Source organism: Pavona decussata, unplaced genomic scaffold, assembly GCF_977016875.1.
Source record: "Pavona decussata unplaced genomic scaffold, jaPavDecu1.1 SCAFFOLD_233, whole genome shotgun sequence".
Classification (NCBI taxonomy): domain Eukaryota; kingdom Metazoa; phylum Cnidaria; class Anthozoa; order Scleractinia; family Agariciidae; genus Pavona; species Pavona decussata.
Window position 1 is genome coordinate 1,014,250 of NW_028145638.1, and position 21,577 is coordinate 1,035,826.

A 21,577-nucleotide genomic window follows, 5' to 3' on the forward strand; every position below is an offset into this window, starting at 1 on the left:
CATTAACATATCATTTCGTATTTGGCGGTGCGATCGCGGCGAATAATTGTTTATTTACAGTTTGTTGTGTCTATCATCCAGTCAAATATTATTGCAAATTTGCGTGGCTTTATTTAAAGGTATATAGTGATCATCTGGATTATTTGTACGATTCTCTATCTTCTACTAAAGCGTTAATGTTCGTAGTGATATTTTTATAACTCATTTCCGCGTTCATCATAAAGCAAACAATTATTACAACGGTTTGAGGTAAATCGGCTGCTTACAAGTCAACATTTTAATCAAAGGTATACACTATAAGCCAAATAAGACATCTTTGCTAATTCTCGCTTGAGCTGCTGTTTACCTCTTGAATCTATATAGTAAAACACGAAAACAGCAAAATTAAGATTGTTGGTGCTTACTTGCATAAAACTGCAGAGAAGGGAGAAATAAAAATCGCTATGTATAACTTCAAATGTTTTAGTTTTAGTCTTCGACTTAAGTACTAACATGTAAGCTGTGACTGTCGGCCCTCCCAAACTCTTCAGATGCTTTGGTCTACGCCCACTTCGTCCCAAACTACAGTCAAACTTCCTGTGAGCGACCACCCAAATGGCGAGATTTAGTGGTCGTTTACCAGAGTCGAACCAGAGGCGGTCTCTTCCGAGAACAGGTCTGACACATCTCCTTGTTAGAAGAGAATTCCTAGTTATAATACGAGCAGTCAATGCTAGGTTGTCACTCTGAGCAGCATAGTACATACAGCGAGCATGGAGATTAGACCATGTGTCAAGTGGTCGCTTACAAGAGGTTACAAACTATGAGAAATTATAATGCGACACCTCAACAAGTGGTCGCGGTCGCTTACGAAAGGTGGTCGTTTACAAGAGGTTCCAACCATAGGGCTTTGACCGGGAAAAACTTGGTGTTTTGAATAGTTGATCAGTCTTTGATTGCTTGTGGGAGGTGGTCGCTTACGAGAGGTGGTCGCGCATGGAGGTTCGACTGTATGATGAAGCCCACGCTGACTAGCCAGTATTAAAGCAAACAAAGACTTCGTCACCTGGGTTAGTGATCCACACATGTGTAAGCCTGCGTGGAAGTTGAACGAAAACTTGGAACTGATTTCAAAGCCTCGTACCGCTTGAGTGAAATCACTGAAAACGGACTTTAAAGAAGTCTGGAGTAAGCGGAGAAAATAATACATGTATATATGCCATCTCAATTTCATCAAAATGGCTCGTCGTGCTCCTCAGAAATTTTTCCCTCGGCTCTTTTCTCCCTCTCCGCTGCTTGTTGATTATCCCAAAGCTTAACAAACAGTAATGTAATGATTGCACTTGTCACGGCACCAAACACCGCAGCTCGCCAAACGTCTGAGGGAAACATTTTTGTTCATCAGCTGCTGATGAACCTCCAACTGTTTTCCACACTGACCAGTTCAGAAACAAACCGCTCTATTGACTTTTGTCCGGCCTTTGCAGTCACCAAAGATATACTGAAAGCACACTAGAGCGTACCGTTTTAATATTGTATTTTTGTAGCGGAAGCGATTCATCTGATTGGCTGAGTCTGAATATGTTTAGTAACTGACTGAGAGAAGATTTGTTTTCAGCCAACTCCGCCGAGGATCGCTATTACGTCACAGGCTATGAACTTACCAACCTACGCATTCCACGCACAATTACACCATTCTACCATTCAAGCAATGATGAAAATCCGGCATGGAATGTACTTATTGGCCGAGTGCAGTGGCCCATATAGGACATCGATATAATTTTTTATAATTCAAATCTACAACTCAAATTTTTTACTACAAAAATCCTAGTTGTACAATAAAAATTCCCTGTTGTCAGCTGATCTTATTTTCATCTTCATTTCAAAAGTATGTGAGAATAAACATTTATGTCCAGACCACCAGAAGTAATCGCATTTTGGACGGTCAGTATTACAATGTTGCAGACGAAATTTGCTTAATATCGTTAAGGCTACCGGCCGATTCACCGCATACTAGATTATTTCGCAAAAATCAAAAGCGGGAAATTCAAATGCTTCTGGAACTGATTCGGGTCTCTGCGATGTAAAGTACCGGATTCAGAGGTTAAGCGACAAAGGCGCCGCGGAGGCCTCTGCATATGAGGCCCATATTGCGAAGTTGGCGAATTTTTACTCTTTCTATATATTGAAACAATCGCATAATATATGTTTGTCTGATCACCGAAAATTTCTTAACCTACTGATAGAAAATTGTAAGGGAATCGAAGAACAGAATGCCGGATAAACGCAACTTTCGGGCTTCCCTGCTAGCAGAGGTAGCAGGGAATTATTGGGGAAACATCATCATATCAGCTCTCTTGCTTATTGCAAACTACGTCTCATGGGTTTCGTTTCAGGCCGGACGCCGGACGCGACGTCCGCTTGTTTGACATGTAACGCCCGATAGTTCACACCCGGATCACCACAGGGAGCCCACACAAACTGTGTGACCGTTTGTATTTTGACTTTATAAAGGAAATGTATGGGAATGACGAAAATCCTCGTATTATCGTACTAGATTGCGATAAATATTCTCATTTAACATCAAAATAAACGTATTTTTACCTTAAATGTAAGATTTGAAGGGTTCGGCGTCGAACGTTCGCTCGGGGATTAGCGTTAATTGCGGAAGAACCCGCCTCAGGTTTACTATTTTTTTCTAACCTCAACACTACGTAATAATAATAATAATAATAATAATAATAATAATAATAATAATAATAATAATAATAAACATAATAATAAACATAATAATAAACATAATAATAATAATAATAATTATAATAATAAATAAAAAAATAGTATCTTTCTTTATTATAATATTCCAAGCAAAATTGATATTTACAAGTTAATAATAATAATAATAATGATAATAATGACATTTGGTTTTTTTTCTCTTAAAAAATTGTGCTTGAAAGTAATCTCTTTTTTTAATCGAAATGAATTGTAAATAGGTTTTATACTTCTTTTTTCTACTTTTTACTTGTAAATAGCAATTTGCTTCGAATATGTTAATAAAGAGATTATTGTCAAAAATAATAATAAAAGTAAAAAATTAGCTTTTAATAATAATATAATTATTAATTTCCGTAATGTTAGTTGTTGCTGTTTTTTTTCAATGATCGAATATTACCCGCATATATTTTTAATAAGAGTTGTTTTTTCCTTAAGGACCTTATTTTTACTTCCAAATAATGTTTAGTCAGAATAATAATAGCATTGTAACTTTATCACATTTGGTTTTTTTTTTCTTTAAAAATAATTGTTCTTGAAAGTAGCCTCTTTTTTAATCGAAATGAATTGTAAATGGGTTTTAATAGTTCTTTTTTCTACTTTTGACTTGTAAATAGCAATTTGCTTGGAATGTCTTAATAAAGAGATAATAATAATAATACGAAGAAGCAAAGACTTAGAAAAACATTTGACTATAAAAAATTGCGATAAAACATTTCGTAAAAACATTATAAAAAGGTTAAAAAACACGACGTTTCGATGTACATTACATCATTATCAAGTGAAATTAAAAATGCAAGATTGCGGCTATAAATACAAAAATGGACAATAGATATTAATTAAAATAGTAGCATTGAAGAATGCTACCGGTTAAACAAAAAGTTTCGCACGTATAGAGTCCGTTTGAGTGTTCAAGCAAGGCTTAAGTTTCTTGATGTACAGCATTTCAAATACCAAACAATCAAATTTGCTCTGACACTTTCTCAAGATGTTAAAATGGCCCTGATTCAATAGGTGTTTGCTCCCGTGAGCTTCAAGAAAATGTTTGCCAATTGCCGAGTTCTTGTGCTCAGCAACGCGTTGAAAAAGGTGTCTGGCTGTATAGCCGACATAATCTGCATCGCACAGATCACATGAGAAATAGTAAACAACGCATTGCTGATTCACAATCGACGGCTTAACTTCCCTAGGCTTAAGATCATGTTCTAATTTCCTACTAACAAAAACTGGCTGCAATATGGGGCCAATCTTATTACTTAGGTCGTTAAATTGCCTGCGAACCGCATTGGCAGCTACTTGATCCTTAAAAGGAAGGATAATTCTGATCTTACGACCGCCTTCAGGCTTCTCTTCCGCTGCCTGTTCCGATACATTACGAAGAAAATTACTAATGATGGAATCTATGAGAGCCCTAGGATAATCTAGGCGACTGAAAATTGAGCGCAATTTGTTACATTCTAAATTGAAAGCTTCTGTTGTGGAACATAGAGCGTACGCGCGATGTAACATTGTTTTCACTAAAGACACCTTGTATCGTTTGTCGGTATGGCTATGGTAATATCAAAGAAGCTTGATGTCAATGAGCATATAAACAACCTATCTTCTTATCGCCTTACGTTCTTCGAGAAGCTTCTTATCTGCAGAGGTCTGAAGTTTTCAGTACCACAAAAGGTCTCGCCCATCGACATACATGCGAGCTTTGAGAAAGCATATTGGAAAATAGAGCCGTTGTTGGATGATTCTGAGAAGGAACTGGCAAGCTCAACTCTACGCTCAATCGCCTTGAACTATATCCATCGTACAAGCCCCAAACCACCAAAGGCTCTTTTGAATGCTCTTAATCGCTTGAAGAAACGTGACAACATCATAATCACCAAGCCTGATAAAGGTTCTGGCGTAGTGGTAATGGACAAAACCGAATACATCCGTCTTCTAAGCGCTGCTTCAATCGATAACACTTCTAAGTTCGTACATGTTGATGAAAAGCGACCAAAGAGGCGTGGACGTCCAGCTCAACATTTCCACCCGCTCTTACAGAAAGAAAAAGAGTTGCGCACAGCCTTACGTCAAATTCTACCTGAAGAGATCGCTAACTCGCTTTCTCCGAAGAGTTCCAGATTGTCACACTTGTATGGCCTTCCGAAGACCCATAAAGCCACACTGAGGCTTACTCTTGCATTACCATAGCCATACCGACAAACGATACAAGGTGTCTTTAGTGAAAACAATGTTACATCGCGCGTACGCTCTATGTTCCACAACAGAAGCTTTCAATTTAGAATGTAACAAATTGCGCTCAATTTTCAGTCGCCTAGATTATCCTAGGGCTCTCATAGATTCCATCATTAGTAATTTTCTTCGTAATGTATCGGAACAGGCAGCGGAAGAGAAGCCTGAAGGCGGTCGTAAGATCAGAATTATCCTTCCTTTTAAGGATCAAGTAGCTGCCAATGCGGTTCGCAGGCAATTTAACGACCTAAGTAATAAGATTGGCCCCATATTGCAGCCAGTTTTTGTTAGTAGGAAATTAGAACATGATCTTAAGCCTAGGGAAGTTAAGCCGTCGATTGTGAATCAGCAATGCGTTGTTTACTATTTCTCATGTGATCTGTGCGATGCAGATTATGTCGGCTATACAGCCAGACACCTTTTTCAACGCGTTGCTGAGCACAAGAACTCGGCAATTGGCAAACATTTTCTTGAAGCTCACGGGAGCAAACACCTATTGAATCAGGGCCATTTTAACATCTTGAGAAAGTGTCAGAGCAAATTTGATTGTTTGGTATTTGAAATGCTGTACATCAAGAAACTTAAGCCTTGCTTGAACACTCAAACGGACTCTATACGTGCGAAACTTTTTGTTTAACCGGTAGCATTCTTCAATGCTACTATTTTAATTAATATCTATTGTCCATTTTTGTATTTATAGCCGCAATCTTGCATTTTTAATTTCACTTGATAATGATGTAATGTACATCGAAACGTCGTGTTTTTTAACCTTTTTATAATGTTTTTACGAAATGTTTTATCGCAATTTTTTATAGTCAAATAATAATAATAATAATAATTTATTAGCATATTCCATTCCAAGCTAATTAATATTCACAAGTTAAAATTAGAAAAAAGAACTTCAACGTCAGCCACATCTTCTCAGAAAAGTCGGTCAGGCTGTAACTAAACGCAGTACAGTCGGTACACAAAAGAAAGGAGGCGCAGTGCAGTCCTGTTTGACGCGTTTTAAGACTTCTTTCTAGAAACTCTCTCATAGCATTTGGTGTGGAGAATCCAGGTATAAAAGAAATTCAAAAATGGCGGTAGTCAAGCTGCCCTTTTAAACCCGTGAATGCGCGCATGCGCAATAGGCGGTAGTCAAACTGACCTCCCGTTGTTAACGATATTGAGCTTTGCCCTTTTTAACTTGTTAATGCGCACATAAACGAATTATTGGGATGTGGGGTTTTTGTCACTCGGTCGATCGACTGCATTATGTTATTACAGAAACTGTAGTCGTAAACAGAAAGTGTAATCATAAATGTCATTGGTTGATTTGGTGCAGAGGTTTTAAGGTGAATGACTCGTAGAACTGTTCTATCACACTATCCCATTATAGTCAACTGTCCGATTGTTCTGTCCCATTATTAAAGCTTTGCAGGCTTATTGGTGCAAAAAAAGCAGTTGGTGAACCAATCAAATTCAAGGAAATTGTTATGGTTATGATTAAGGCTAAACTGATTGGTTTTAAGGCACCTTGCACGTTATTTATATAATTATTTTATTGAACTAGCGTGAGCTCCGTATTGGTGAGTTCCTTTTCTTTTTTTCAAGTTAAACGTGCAGAAAAAGGAAGACCAATATTTTTCCAATACGGATTGAACAAGCTAGTTCAAAAAGGTTTATATTATATATACCCTTTCCCACTTGTTGCTTTCTTGTCCGCGTAAAACTGGTTTATGTTCAAGCAGTGCGAGAAAAAGTGCAACAAAGAAAAAAACTGCGACATGACGGTTTGAACAGTTTCTAATTCAAAAGGTTAAAACATTTTTGCTTTGCTTTTTGAAACAAACGTTTTAAGCGTTCAATCTTAACGGTCCGTATAGGAATATTCGGACCGGTCGGGGAGCCAATCAGAGTGCTCCTTTTCAGCACGGACCAGTTCAGCTGTATAATAGACCCTTTTCATAAATGGCGGCCGATTTATTATTCTTTTCAATATATGTTAATTGGCCCTACTAACCTCATTTCAGAGTAAAAATTCTTATGAATTTTACACATGCTGACGAGGCTAGTGGGGCTAATTTTCATGAAAACAAAAGAATAGTTTATCGGCCGCCATTTAGGAAAAAGGTCTATAAAACATGCTACCGAAAAATAAAAGTTGTCCGTTGTTGTTTTGCTTTGGGAGAACTAGAAGCCCCTGAATCTTTCTCCGCTTTTGTACGACACTGTTCATAAGGGGGGTTTTTTGTCCGTGCGAAGAAAAAGAAATGACTAAGGTAATAAAATTAATTCAAAAGCATATCAATTAAGGCATGCATTCTTGTCAACGGTCGCGCTGGTTCCGTTTTTCCCAGTTGTTGATTGGTTCCAGCAACTAATGCATATTAATTACATTGTCGAGAATTTCGCTTCAAACCAACGAACTTACCGACGAGTGAAGACGCGTGAGGACGAACTCCGTCCTTGAAAATGTACCGAAATGGAAGGAACAATTGGAAAGGCCTTCGTTTCCAACAAACAAATGGTGAGTACATATTTTCATGGGACTTCAGCCCTCAAACTGTCGAACTCTTAGTAAGCGAGCAGGACCTGGAATTATTTTGCTTGAGGAGATTCAGTTCAATGTGTCTATATAAGTACAACAATATTAGAATTCGCAAACGTTCAATTTCGGTTGCTATCACACAAAATTCTATCCTGAGAAAGAGAAGGAAAGAAAGGAAATGACCGCGAGGAAGTTGGTTTTGTAGGCCGTTCAATGCTTAAGCGATTTTGGATCAACTTGTTCGAAATACTGAGCACGTGCTTTGACGTGGCACCTTGGTTCCTTTCACGGCCTTTGTTGCGATCAACATATTTCGTATTTTAGTTTTTCTGACATTCTGAAAGCTTGAAAATTTATCTCACACATATATGTGTGAGCTAATTTAAAGATTCAATGAAAATTTTAGTTGTCAAATTTATGTTTTAAATTTACCTCTGGCGGCAAACTAATTAAATAATCATGACAGCTAGAAAGGAAAGAACTCCTTTATACCTTAGCATAGATAGGCACATGTTATATTTTCTGCAAAATAGCTCACGAGTCTTTTTTATTTTTCTCTTAAAGGTGAAGTCACCAGAGGAAGGGACAATGCACAAGAAGACACAAAAACTCACTGAGCAAGGAATGGACTGCAGGGAACGGGATTAAAGATAAGCTAAGAAAATTGATTGTTTTTTTAAGCTAAAAAAAAAAATACATCTGATGGACGATGATCATATGTGACAAAGATTTATGAAATTTGTTTCAATTGATCGCGATCGGGGAGGTTCCAGGCCCCTGAAGCAAATTTGAGCCAAAACACTTCAGCTCGCAAAGTTAAACGATTCTTTTATTGTTGTTGTTAAACCATTGAAAATGAGGGTTGCGTTTCTTGCTTTTGTCTAAATATACCAATCGTCCATTACGAGATGCTTTTTTTTATTGAGAACACTTAACGTCAACTTTGATCGATCTTCCAGATTCAGATAATGTTTTGGTTTGATCAGCTGAATTTACAATTCTACATGAAATTTTAATTTCTGCATTTGATAGAACTTGAAACATCGATGAATCTTTTCATCTAATTTTATCTTGGCTGGTTTTCTAGTCGACAACGAAAGTTATATAAGACATCGATCACCCAAAGTTGGGTTGTTTATCAGATAGTTATATTACAAGGTTAAACTGCCAGACGCCATAGTTACAAAAACAAAAATATTACTGTTATATCTGACGAAACAGAACAAAAGTTTTCAAAACTGAAGAAAGCCCAATTTTAATAAACCGAATTTAAAACGCAGAGATTAATCACAGGGTGGGGGTTGGGTGGTGGGCGGCACCCCTCCTCTCTTAAATCAGTGGGTCTAAATTTGGAGGGTTATATGAAGGATAGTTGTTCAAAATGCGAAGATTGCGACTCAAAATTCATCAAAGAGGATTAAGAGCTACAAAAACGACAAGAAGTGGTAAAATTTTTAAAATGATACAAACAACTTGTGATTGTTACAAGTATCTATTTGCCTAGCCTTGATATCAAAATCCAAAAGCTTTTTCTCCCATTCAAACAACAACAACAACAACAAAACTTTGATTACTAAATTCCACTACGATGAAAAATGTCTCCCGGCATCTCCAGACTATTTGGATATCTCGTGTTATAAACGTTTTGTGTAATTTGGGATACCCTGACCATGAAGGGGGGGGGGGGGAGGAGTGGGTGCAGTGGGGGTGGGGTGGGCTACCCAGGGTTTTCAAACCTGTTCTCAATTTGGCTTGTTATATTAGCCTACATCACTCAAGTTTTAAAACGTGGATTACCTACCTAGATTGGGGTTAATCAAGGGTGTACCCAAAACCTTTCCTTATGGGTTTTGACTCGGAGATTTTGAAAATATTTCTTCTGTTTTGGATATTTTCTAATCTTGAATCTCATATTAGCTATCAATCATAAAAGACTATTAGACATGGTAGCTGGCAGTTGCATCTTGTAAGTTTTTGTAGTTGTCAAGGGAACGTAAGGCTCCAAAGGGAATCTCTTTATTCTAGAGAAAAGGCCAAGCTCCATTACCGAATTGTCACAGAAAAAATAATGCACACGAACATTGTACTAATTGAAGCGATTTAACCAAATCATTTATTTCGATTCTAAACAAAACGTTCTGAGGAAGGGGGGCAAATTAAAAGCTTCTTTAATCCCTTATGTTCTCTTGACATATTACAGCAGATAGTAAACTAGTGTCTGGTTGAAGTAATGTTTACAAATTAAAACGCTTTCAAACACCTTCGGCATATTTGAATTAGGGAAGAACTGAAACATTTAAAAAGACCGCAAAAGACTATTGGATCAAAAGCGCTATATTTTCTCGAAAAATATTCAGCCAATTGAAACTCAGTTAGGGAAAATCTAGTCATTCAATTCTTTGAAAATAGTCTTGATGCAAAGGAAGGCTAAAGACAAAATTAAGTTTGGAACCAATTTGACTTAAACATTCGTGGAATAAAAGATTATGCATTAATTATAATTGTATTTATTTCCTCGAATCATGTATTTTAAAATAATTTTCAAAAGGCCGGCCAACTGCAATAGAAGATTTGAAACTTTTTTTTGCAGTTTTCATGTACACGAAATCTTCAATTTGTTTCAAAAGTTTGAATAAACAAACTTATTGGCTGACTAGGTTGTTTGGTTTGTTGACAGCAATCGCTTTATTTCTCGGCATAAATTCCTCTGGGGCAGTCAAAACTTGTTTTTGAATAATAACCACATGTCAATTTTTAATCACTTCCGTTCATTTGAATATTTACTACTTCTATTCATGAACATTTTCAAATATTAAAATATCAAAATATTGTTTGAAGGAAAGCGGGGTCCTACTTCAGAAATGTTTTTCAAAATTCTCAAATTTAGTTTATTTCAGCTATTTCTGGTTTGGAAGAAAGATTTTTTTTTTCATTAAGTAAAACGGTTATTGTGAATTCCTAAACAAGTTGTTCGTTGGAATCACTCGGTTGATACAGTAAGGAGTGTGTATAAAGTTATTAAAATATCTTCTCTTCTGGAATTCGCACTTTGAAATGAGAAACAAAATGAGAAATAATATGCAGTGGAAATGAAAACTTAACAAAAAAAAAAGTGAACCTTTCTGCCGCGAGCATGTAAGGAACTTCTTGATCAGTTCGAAAAAAGCAGAATTTAGTAATTTTGGTGGTTCCATTACATCGAAAATCGAGAAAACAAACTTCTAAAAAATTATATAAATAAATAAACATCATTCTCACTTACAGATAAGAAATTTATGCAAAAAGTTTTTTTTGCGTTTAGGCGTTGGCTCTGTCTCAATCTAGTTTTTGCTTAGAGGTTTGAATTGTTTACATTATCTCAACCAGACATTAGTTTTAGTAATTTACGGGATATTTATATCAAGACCTTGTTTAACTATATATAGTGTTGCACTGGACAAGGGGAATGAGTGAAAGCTCAAACTTTTAATTTTCAATAACATTTGGAAAAGAACGAAAGGACATAGACAAACAGAAATTGCGACGAATTAAAAGAATCGCTAAGGAGCAGCGGTGTTGAAATTGGAATAAAATTTGCTGAAATTGAGGAGATGTAAAAAGAGGATAGAATTCTTTGATCGATAGTTGAAAAGAAATGGCAAAAACGTAAGATTTACCAAACTTACAAGCAAGGTATCCGTTATCTCGATCAGTAAAATTAAAAAACCAGAAGTACAGATTGTTTTACAAAGAACAGTACCTTTTTAATATTTTGACCAAAAACAGTTGAAACAAGAGGACTGAATTAAGCTATTACCAGTGAAAATTGTCTTTATCGATAACAACAGTAAAATCTCGGAGAGCAATTAAAAGAAAAATAGAGGGGAAAATTTCGAAGATCACTTAGGACGAATTGTCTAAATACTTGCAAACCAGAATAGCTTTCAAATTTGGGTGTAGGTTTTACATATCATTTTCTATATGCTTTCTCTACAAATGTCTTGTCCTGTGTAACACTGTATATAGCCGTGGAGTTTAGAACTCTGCCGGTTGAACAAGGTCACAAGAAGTGACATTGCAAGTTAGACAATTTTGCAACAGTAAAAAGGAAAAGACATTCAAGTGTCAAGTCAATTTTAACTAAATTAAAATTTCCTGAAACAATCAGTTTTCGCGGCAATCCAAAAACGTTTCTTCTTCTGTTGCAAAATTTTGTCTCGAATTGCCATGTCGCTTCAATATTTCTAAAGTCACCTTCACTTGGCAAACTAAGGTTTCCAATCTCGTGTTGTCAAATAGAATTTGGCGTGTTAAACATTGCAAAAAGAAACGAAAAGAAAAAAGAAACAGTTTCTCGGTATCTTTGAAAGCCATAATTTTGTGTATGCAATGTTTATTCACGCCAGCTTGTATTTGAGAACACTAGTTTGCAAACTTTATTTAGCCTTGTGAAGGTGACTTTAGATTGCTTAAACATAAACCATCTCGGAAATGAAACTTCGCTAAAACGAACGTTTCTTTGAAAATTTCAAACGTTCGCTTTTTAGATTGCCCAGAAATTGAACAAAAATTGACAATAGCTTGAAGTTTCTTTTTCGAGATGGTTTATGTTTATCTGGCGGGCAAAATTTGTAGGGTCACTCTTTGAATTTTTTTGTGAGCGAGAAACGTTCAAAGAGTACCCCGTTAATTTTTTGGGAAAATTTGCTGCCAGGGGAAACGCTGTGCAAATTTTTTCAAATTTTCCCGCCAAAAGACTTAGTATATATATACGAAAAAATTTCCTACACACTTTTTAATTAATTAACTAAAATATTCATTGTATAAGAAGACAAAAAAAAATAAAGGACACATTGAAATTGAAACAACTGCTGGCTTGAGTGTGACTTTTATTATTGAAATTAAGTTCTTCAGTAATTATATTGTTATTATTAAGCTTACTTACAGAATACAACGATATAAAAATTGGGTATGAAAAAATTTTTTAAAAAACGGCGCATGCGTATTTTGGGCGCCCGTATTTTTTCTAAGTCTTTTGGCGGGAAAATTCAAAATTTTCAAACAGATGTTAACAACGTGGAAAAAATAAAAAAAACGGCGCATGCGTATTTTTAGCGCCCGTATTTTTTCTAAGTTTTTTGGCGGGAAAATTTGACAAAATTGAACAGAGATTGCCATAAAAACAAACGAATAGGCAAAAAATATTAAGTTACACCAAAATTTATTAATTTTGAAAATGCGTTAGTCAATAAAATTCCATTAGAACATGAACGATTGCGGCATCTTAAATTTTGCTGAAAAGTTCTATTTCTAGACAAATTAAATCTGTCAAAACTGTCTTGCAATTGATTCATAGAAAAACTTTCAGTTTTCTAAACTTCGCAAACGCAAAGTAAACACGAAGACGCACTATAAACAAGAACTTTCCATTAAAACCATAGTTTCGCTTATTTGTTGTTGCAACGGGCAAATCAAATATATTGGCAATGCTTTAGTTGAAATCTTCATTTTGAAATGCGTGGTTTTAACCAAGATTGCACATGAAAATGTTTTGGCCCGCTAAATAAACCTGAAAATGCAAATTTGTAAAGTTGTATAACTGACTACAATCACCGGTGAGTACAACTTTTAACGAGTTTTCCATCAAATTCGGTTATGCACTAAAGTTTGAAATTAAACTTCCAGTTTACATTGACACGCAGAATTTTGCTTACGATGGCTTTGGTATGAGTTTGTTAAATATCAAGACATTGTTCAAAAGAAATATTCTTTTTATAACCCGACAAAACCAAGAAGATTTAGAGAATTTCAAAGGTTTGTAGTTGACCAAACCTGAAGACAATTGTAATGATTTTAAATTTAGGAGGCTCGCAATAGTTTCTCTGGCATTGGGGTGGATCTTTTCAAATCAATATTTCACATGGAGGGCTTGCTTCGATTACCGTCAAACTACACCACCAAGCTCACTAAGAAGTCGAAGACTTTTCATACTACTGCTATTATTGTTGTCGATATCACAAGGTGTGATTGATAAATCCGTGAGTTGACACAAGCGTGGTGTACATAAATATTCATTGCACGAGATTAGCAGTGAAATAGAGCAGGAAAAACAATATAAAACTCATGTTCAGGGAAAGAGAACAGCGACCGAATCAAATTTGACCGAGTTTCAACCTTCTTATCTAACACCAAAATAAATTATTATTCTAACGCCTCACAATTGAAAAGTAAAATCTGTAGAGGGCATTTTTGAAATACTGTATTTTGATTGATGCAAATTACAAGTTTTTCGACTTATTTTTGCCGTTTTTAAACGCAATTAATTTGACATCGCAGCCACCTAAGAAGCTCAAGCTACTTTTAGAATGTTTTGCTGTGATCAAAGGCCTTTGGACAGAAATGAGAAGTTATAAAATTTATTTGTCTTTGAATTCTAACAAAAAATCCTGCAATAACTAGTGATTCTTTATTTACTTGAAAGCGCACCTACAGATTTTTTTCTAATTTCGCCCACAAGTTGTCTAGATTGAGTAGTTTAAATCCTGAAAGTTTCGTTGTAAAGTGTCGGACTAAGTTTCGAGATAATCAACGTTGTTTAAAATGAAGTGCTTTGTGTCACCGTTGCTATGGTAAAAGCTGTTCTTTGGAAACCAACCAAAACCTACAAAATTTGATCACAGGTTGAAAATGTGGTGAAGTATGACGGTTACTGTAATCGAAGCAAGTCTTCCATGCGAAATATTAATTTGACAAGATCCACCCCAATGCCAGAGAAGCTGTTGCGAGCCTCCTTAATCCAAACATGCCTCAGCTATAAAATTAATACTTTAGTTTCTTAACGTCGAAAACAACATTTCTCTCTGTTCTGTTACGAAATCTAGGGAATGTGGCTTACCGAAGAGTGAAATTTCTTGAAAGCGATAAAGAATACAAAAATCTGTTGAAAGTTCACGCGGAAAATTAAATGATAATCAGGGTCCTTTGATGCAGTGCGTCTTCGTGTTTACAGAAAATTCGTTTCACCGAAGAAATAAAGTTAAACCTTAGTCGGCTTTTGAAAGATAATTAATACTTATGTTCTACCTTGACTAAAAATGTGCTTGGCTTGCTCTTGTTCCCATGCTTGTGTTGTCAAGACTTGTCATTTACAAAGCGTCCTGAAAATCAAGCAAAATCTGCAATTAGAAAGTTACATTTTTACCACCCTTAGTTAAACAGGTTCAGTTTACAAGGTCAACCATTTAAGGTTGAGATCGTTTAATTTCACAACGAAAATATTAAAGGATAACTGGTGTCTTTACGTTTTGCTCAACAGGGATGTAATTGAATGCATTTAACACTTGGTTTAACTACATACAAAACCCGGTAGTCCACACAAGGACAAAAGAGCTCCTCCTTTATCTGTCATTGTTCAGGTTTAGTTTCCGGTGTGCACAGGGGTATTTCAAAAAGGGTATGTGGAGTGTTTCCGATGGTTTGTATAACCTTGTTCCCAGCATCTAACCCAACCTCTCTTTTTCTCCTTCAAGAAAAGAAGAGAGAGATCACTAGAAGCCTTGGAATTCTTATGCTCACCAGAAAATGAAATCTTACAAATTGTGGGCAATGTTATTCCGCGTGTCTCAGTTTTAGAGCGATATTACACGAGACGATTGAAGATGGTAAGCGATCAAAAATAATGACGTCATCATTGTCAAATTGCGACTTTTAAAATAAACATTTTCGAACATCGTACAATCACAAAATGTCCTCAGTCTGACAAACCCAGATTATATCACTCTGTTAGTTTTAGGAATTACTGGTAAACTGTCTTTGATTTTATTCATTTAGGTAACTTTCAAGATACAAGGCAGATCTAGCAGCTATTACTGGAATACGTTTGCCCAATATTTCGGTCTGACAAAACTAGACCTAAAAACTAAGAGTAAACGGAACTGTAAGTTGCTAGTCAAAAACATTTTCTATCGCAAAAATCGACGACGTCATCAATGGGATAACTTTAAAATCTACAAACTCCGACGAAATCTCTGCTTTAGGGGAAGATATAGAGCTCTACGAATATTTGGTCGCTGGTGGTTTTGACTGTGAGTATATATATACGCGTTTTGAACCTGAATTACTTTTTTCATATTAAGTCAAACAACATGAACTTTGAGTACCTTTTTAGAAATTATCTCGAGAAATTTTGATATGGTCGGTTAGTATTCATTGACTTCGATGTTACCATGGCAACCAATTTTTAACAGGTAGTTTTTTTCATGGAAAATCCCTTTTTAAAATGAAGAAAAATTACTTTCCTTGCGGCAACTGCAAAATTACTCACTCTTGATTGGTCGTGAGACCAAAATACTCGCTACTGGTTTTCTAAGCACCCCAATTCTCTTTATTTTGTACCCAACAACAACTAGTTCTTTCAGGTCTTTCATGTTCTTAGGAGTTTAAATTTTTTAATAAGCCGGGTTGTTTGTGCCAAAAATACATGGAAATCAAGTGCTGCAGCTAGAAAGGAAATTCCTAAGGGTGAATTTTCGTGTCTTACAAGAAAAAGCAAAGGATTATTTGTGCCAAGCGCTAAACACTTGGATCGGATTTTTTTTGTTTGAAAAACTGGAATCAGTCATGACGACCAAGTGCTTTGACCTCGCTACGGCTTCTTCCAACGAACGATAACCGAACATAACGGTGTCCTTTTGATGGGAGGAAGGAACAGGTCAAATTCAATGGAAGAAATTACTCTGCAAGTTCCTTCTTTGGATCCACCGTTTGCTATATTTAGCGATCTGTGTTCGTGCGATTTTGTAGCAGGTGAATCAATTAATTGATGCCTAACATTTGGTTTCGTCGCTGTGAATTACATGTGTATAACAATCAATTTTCTCGTCAGTTTTGTTTGTTTTGTAAGCTACGAGACAATTAAATAATTTGTTTGTTTGGTTTGCTGACGGGTGAGTGTTATTACTCCGGGACTGACTGTTTTACGAAGTGCCTCGATGGTTTTACGAATTTTGCCCTCCATGTTAATAATGGTAATTGAACTGAGTGGAGTGCAATTTGGTCTGAAATCATACGCGTGATTTCAAAATCAAACGAGCGCGCAGCGCGAATTTGATTTGAAATCACAAGTATGATTTCAGACCAAAATTGCACGACACGAAGTTCAATTACCACTCAATTACATCCATTTTGAAATCACAGAGTATCATTGTCAATATTAATATTCTATTGTGTTAGTTCATTTCCATTTTGATGGGCTTAAGAAAGGATGCAATTTAGAGCAAAAAATGATGCAATTTGGGAATAAATTGCATCATTTTGGACCAATCAGATTCCAAGGATCACCAGTGATTTCAAAATCGATGTAATTAGAAACACGTAATTGCATTGAGTCCTTGTGGAATTAAGGATTAATTTTCACTTGTATTTTCAAAGTTTTCGTAATTTCCCTTGTCGCAAATTTGGGAAAACTCTGAAAATACGCGTGAAAATTAATTCTTAATTCTACTCGGCCGCATGTGATTACGTATACAAATTTCCTGCGTGCCGCCATTTTGGGTTTTGTGACGTCATAGGTTGCCGCTGTTGTCAAGAAGCAACCGTATGATGTCATGGAATCCCAATTGGCGGCGTGCAGCAAATTTAAAAGCGAAAATACACGATAATAAAATTCAAATCCAATTTGTAGAACAGTAAAATGCTATCTCCATTTTTTCACTAAATTTTTGAAATTTAGACTATATATTTTCAACAATTGAACGTCAATTTGTTGAAAGAGCGAAAGTTCTCTTTAAACACAGGAACGTCTTCATCATTCTTCATCAATGCTGTGTGCAACATTTTCTGGTATGGACACACCGTGTTATGTGCAACGCTACGAACACGCGTCAGAAAATCAATATCAAACATTCGATGTCATTGGCCTTAGGTATCGATACGCATGAGAAATAAATATCGTTGTTATAGGTCACGAGACGAAAGCGTGCAAGTCCTTTACCGGGCAAAAGAGTGACGTGTTATTTTAGAGTAACTTAATACCTAATCACGATGCAAGCTTACTTAATGTTGTAAGATTTCTACGTGTCGAATTTTCAAGGGCCGTGAACTTCGAAAAACATCTTCAGCAACTCAACTCAATTAAAATTATGACAAACACAGTTTTATCAAAACTCACCATTGTCGGTGATGTCTCAATTAACTTCTTTTTCCCTTCCTGTCAATCTCTTTCCTTGTATTGAATCCCTATCATAGAAAAGAATTTCTCATTGTGAGGCACTAGTCAAGATTGTAGTGGCATGCAGAGAGCAGATGGGTCGCGATGGGCTTTGGAGGGCTGCAGACAAGTTGCATGCCAACCCAACCCATTAAAGAAAGTGAACGGAATGCTTTATACAAAAACAGTACGTGGTGTGTGATCATGAGTGCTTAATGTGCCGATCAATTTGTTCACAAGGCGAGATCCTGTCCTTGGAAACCTTCTCAACCTCCAAAACTAGAAAAACCCACGCACGAATTCGGCAGTGAGACCATAAACACAAACCCGTTTCAAATTCACCATTCCAACGGCTCTGTACGCGGTCAGCTGCTCGGAGTATACCCGGATGTTGATGATTCGATTTCACGATTTGATCGGTGTAAATCGTCTCCACTCAGTGACCCGATCGTTTGAGCAAAACCAGCGGATGGCAGACTCTCATTTATATTTGATACACAAAACAAAACGGCAATTAACATCTCTAATACCCTAAAACAAGCAATCTAAATAAACAAGAGACAGGGGAACTCACCTTCTATGATCGATGCTTCTTCTTTCGCTTTGTGTTGAACCTCCACTTTAACTTCACTCCGATTCACATGTTCAGTGTTGCCCTTAAAACTGAACGTTGGTTTGATTAATATAGTGCAGAGGTTAACTGGTGTAAACTGCTCAGTTGTAAGCACGTCAAAAGAACCAGCTGGGTCGCTTAACAAAGCTTCTTACACTCGGCCAGCTTTCAATGTCAGTGGAATTTGTGCGTCAGGTAAGATAATTTAATGGTGCCTATAGCAGCTCCACCCAGTTCAGGTTTTATCTTCACTTTAATTGGGATATATTGCCCAGTTGTTATGCACGCCAAACGAATCAGTAGTGCCGCCTAGGAATGCCTCTGAAACAGAGTTGGCTCAGTCAGCTTCCGATGGTACAAGGTATCAAGCACCAACAAGCGATAATCTTACTCTGTTTGGTGGCAGGTAACAAATTAAATAATGAATTACTGTTTAAATGGCCTGGTAATTCTGTCACAGTAACCTCTTTCAGTTGATTCAGTTCATCGCCCAGCCAGTAAAATGACGTTCTTATTTTACCCAGATCAGTGTACTGGTATAAATACCTGGTCTTTTCAGGCAATGATACTAAATGTTGAATACCCCCTTATTAGATATAGTTTAGTACACGAAAAGTTTTAGTTGAGACAAGGTATCGAGCACCAACAAGGGATAATCTTACCCTGCTTGGTTGGCACGTTACAAATTAAATAATTAATTGCTTTTTAAATGGCCCGGTAATTCTGTCACTCTTGCCAAGCAATTAAAATACTCACCTTTGCTCTTTAAATTGTAGTTCTGATTAAACTCCATTCTGTTGCATTCACTGTTTGCCCTAAAATTAAAAAACACGTGCGATTAATATGTTGGACAGGACTTTTTGCTGCCATAGAAAAATCACAGTGACCGCTGTAGTCATTTTATTTTTCTCGTCTTAATGGATATAACCGTGCTGTATTGGGAGAGCTCGTGAAACTGCTGAATGGATAGCAACATCCCAAAACCATATTTTGACAAAAATCCTAACGCTTGGCAACTCCATACATATTTTTTGCCGGAATCTGAGATTGGTTATATCACTAAATATACCAAGAGAAAAGCTTCGATTTTGATCGGAATTTGCTAATGCCTTAGAGAATATAAGGTAAAGTATCACTTACTTTGCTTGAAATCTCCACAATTTAATCCTGCATGAATCACCTTCAAATGTAGGGCCATTTGACATTGCTGATGCGTACGTACCATTTGCGCTGACGAAACAACTTGTGAGATGCAATGAGAAAACAGGGCTTGTAATATGCTGCCAGCTCCACTGAAATTCTGGAACCTCTTGTAAACGATCACTGACCCTGTTAATCGAGAACACAGTATAGGTATAAATTTATGGGATTGAAGACTATCAACGAGTTTTTGTTATGAGATTTTTTCAGACCTTAGGGGGAAGGGAGTAGGGTGGATTCCTCCCTCTCACTAGCACTGTTAACCCCCCTCCCCCCCCCCCCCACAAGATTATAGCAATGCAACGAACTTTAGAAGACATAAAATTTTCAAGATTGCTTTCTTTGAACCAATCACGTTCTTTGACACTGGGATAAATTGCTACCTACTATTTACAAATGTCAGCCATCTTGGAAATCCAAAATATTGACCAAAAGGTAATGAAACAATATTAATAAATTTATAGTCTAAAAATGAAATCGGTTCAGACTGTTCAATACCCCGCCTGCCAAATAATGGCTTGTAACATCCATGGTAACATTCAATTTCAATTTCAATAAACGTTGAGGGAAAGCCTACACTAAGGCCAGGGACAAACGGTTCGGAGCTTTGTTGTACGTTGATCAATTAATTAATGTTGCGACCTGTGTTTAGCAAATGTTGAACAGTTTTAAAAATGTTACATCATGAACAATTAGAACATTGTGGAAAAAGTTTAACATATTATTTAAACGACAAAACAAAAACAAACAAGCAATCATTTTGTCAGAAAGAAACTAAAATCGCCTGGCTATCACTTTCTTACAAACTTAAACAAAACCGTGACTCATCATCTGCTTTTAATTATTGAAACAAAGTTAAACAACTTTTAGCGAAACACATGACTAACCACGAAAATTCAACTAATTTCATACTTGAAACTTGACTTTCATTCCAAGATTAACTCATAAAAAGAGAATAAATCGTAGATAATTTACCTCTCTTAAAATGCCGAACGTTCTTTGAAGTTTCATCTTCGTTAATCCACCATTGGTGAACGTCAAAACCTTCAAGTGCTCTCTGCGTCGTTTTATCTTCAGTGAGTTTTGTCAAGTCCCGCAGCGTTTTCCTGTCGCCTTGAGGTTCATTAGTATAGACAATACTCCATAAAAGCTCAGAAACAAGCATTTAGAAACTGAAAGGTTAACTTTGCGAACGGCGCCATGTGCGTGAAGATGAGAGATGAATTAAAGATGAACTTTAGCAGTAAACTGCATTTGCAATTCTAATTGCATGATGAGAAATGCAGAAAACACAGACAAGTAAAAACATACAACGATTGAGTGGAAATGACAAGAAAAAATGAAAACTGTAGTTTAGGACGTCAGGACAAGGACAAAATTGCAAACTTGAAACGAAACTTAGTTTGCTATGGAAAAATACCTAATTATAATTGCAACCTGCAAGCACTAGTGTCGAGAGAGGCTCCGCTCGCAGCAAGAAAATGAAAAATGTTCAAACTGACAAAATGCACGTGCTTTCAGTTCCGTTGCACGTGCACTTACGTTGGTGCACGTTTTAATCGGCCGCTGCAAAACAACGAAAAACGGTCCTATGACGTAACTTACGAACCTTATTTCTAATATACACATCGGTTGGACATCTGCAGTAGATCCTCCAACCATTCTAGAAAAACAAAAACAAAACAAATCAATCAATCACCAGGATTGCAATGGCATGCTGAAATCACTATCGTTAAGGATGAAATTCTAGGGTGTGACCAATCAATCGCATAAAAGCTGTGAACAGAAACGCAACAAAAAATCTCGGAGATATCCTATGAGGAAACACAAAATAAAACAAAGCGAAGAGTCTCAGAAGCACAAGAAAGATCACATAAAAATAATCAATTTATTAAGTTTGAGGCAGTCTTGCAACCACGTAGAAGGCTTTCATCGGAAATTTGAGGACACCATCTCAGAATTTGAGACATTTGCATGAAATCTGGGCGACCTCTGACTGGTCACAGCCTGGTTACTACGCAATGAAACAACCAAACTTGGTGAAACTACTATCCGGCATGCAACA

General features: G+C 36.5%; 1 protein-coding gene across 4 annotated transcripts; it reads right to left on the reverse strand.

Moving 5' to 3' along the window:
- Positions 1-13,674: 13,674 nt before the first annotated feature.
- On the reverse strand, positions 13,675-21,290 carry LOC146458263 (uncharacterized). 4 transcript variants are annotated; one of them, XR_014858199.1, is made up of 7 exons: positions 21,122-21,276; positions 20,488-20,625; positions 19,453-19,641; positions 19,069-19,127; positions 18,274-18,362; positions 17,661-17,728; positions 13,675-14,649 (listed from the first exon to the last, which is right to left on the reverse strand). XR_014858199.1 is itself a non-coding variant. In XM_085090630.1 (6 exons), exons 1-3 carry the CDS (start codon positions 20,675-20,677, stop codon positions 19,078-19,080), a joined length of 429 nt encoding a protein of 142 aa, XP_084946756.1. In that variant the 5' UTR covers positions 20,678-21,290; the 3' UTR covers positions 13,675-14,649; positions 17,661-17,728; positions 18,274-18,355; positions 19,065-19,077. The 4 variants fall into 4 exon arrangements, 3 of the variants coding, with proteins under 3 accessions (XP_084946756.1, XP_084946755.1, XP_084946757.1); XM_085090630.1 differs by having other exon boundaries at positions 18,274-18,355; positions 19,065-19,127; positions 20,488-21,290; XM_085090629.1 differs by having other exon boundaries at positions 20,488-21,284.
- Positions 21,291-21,577: the final 287 nt, after the last annotated feature.

What these genes read in the sequence shown, in the direction of transcription:
- LOC146458263 (XM_085090630.1), bottom strand. Translation starts at nt 20,677, where the DNA reads ATGCTTGTTTCTGAGCTTTTATGGAGTATTGTCTATACTAATGAACCT. An exon ending in CGTTCGGCATTTTAAGAGAG is followed by an intron (nt 19,642 to 20,487) that starts GTAAATTATCTA and finishes CTCGATTAACAG; the next exon opens with GGTCAGTGATCGTTTACAAG. An exon ending in TTGTGGAGATTTCAAGCAAA is followed by an intron (nt 19,128 to 19,452) that starts GTAAGTGATACT and finishes TTTTAATTTTAG; the next exon opens with GGCAAACAGTGAATGCAACA.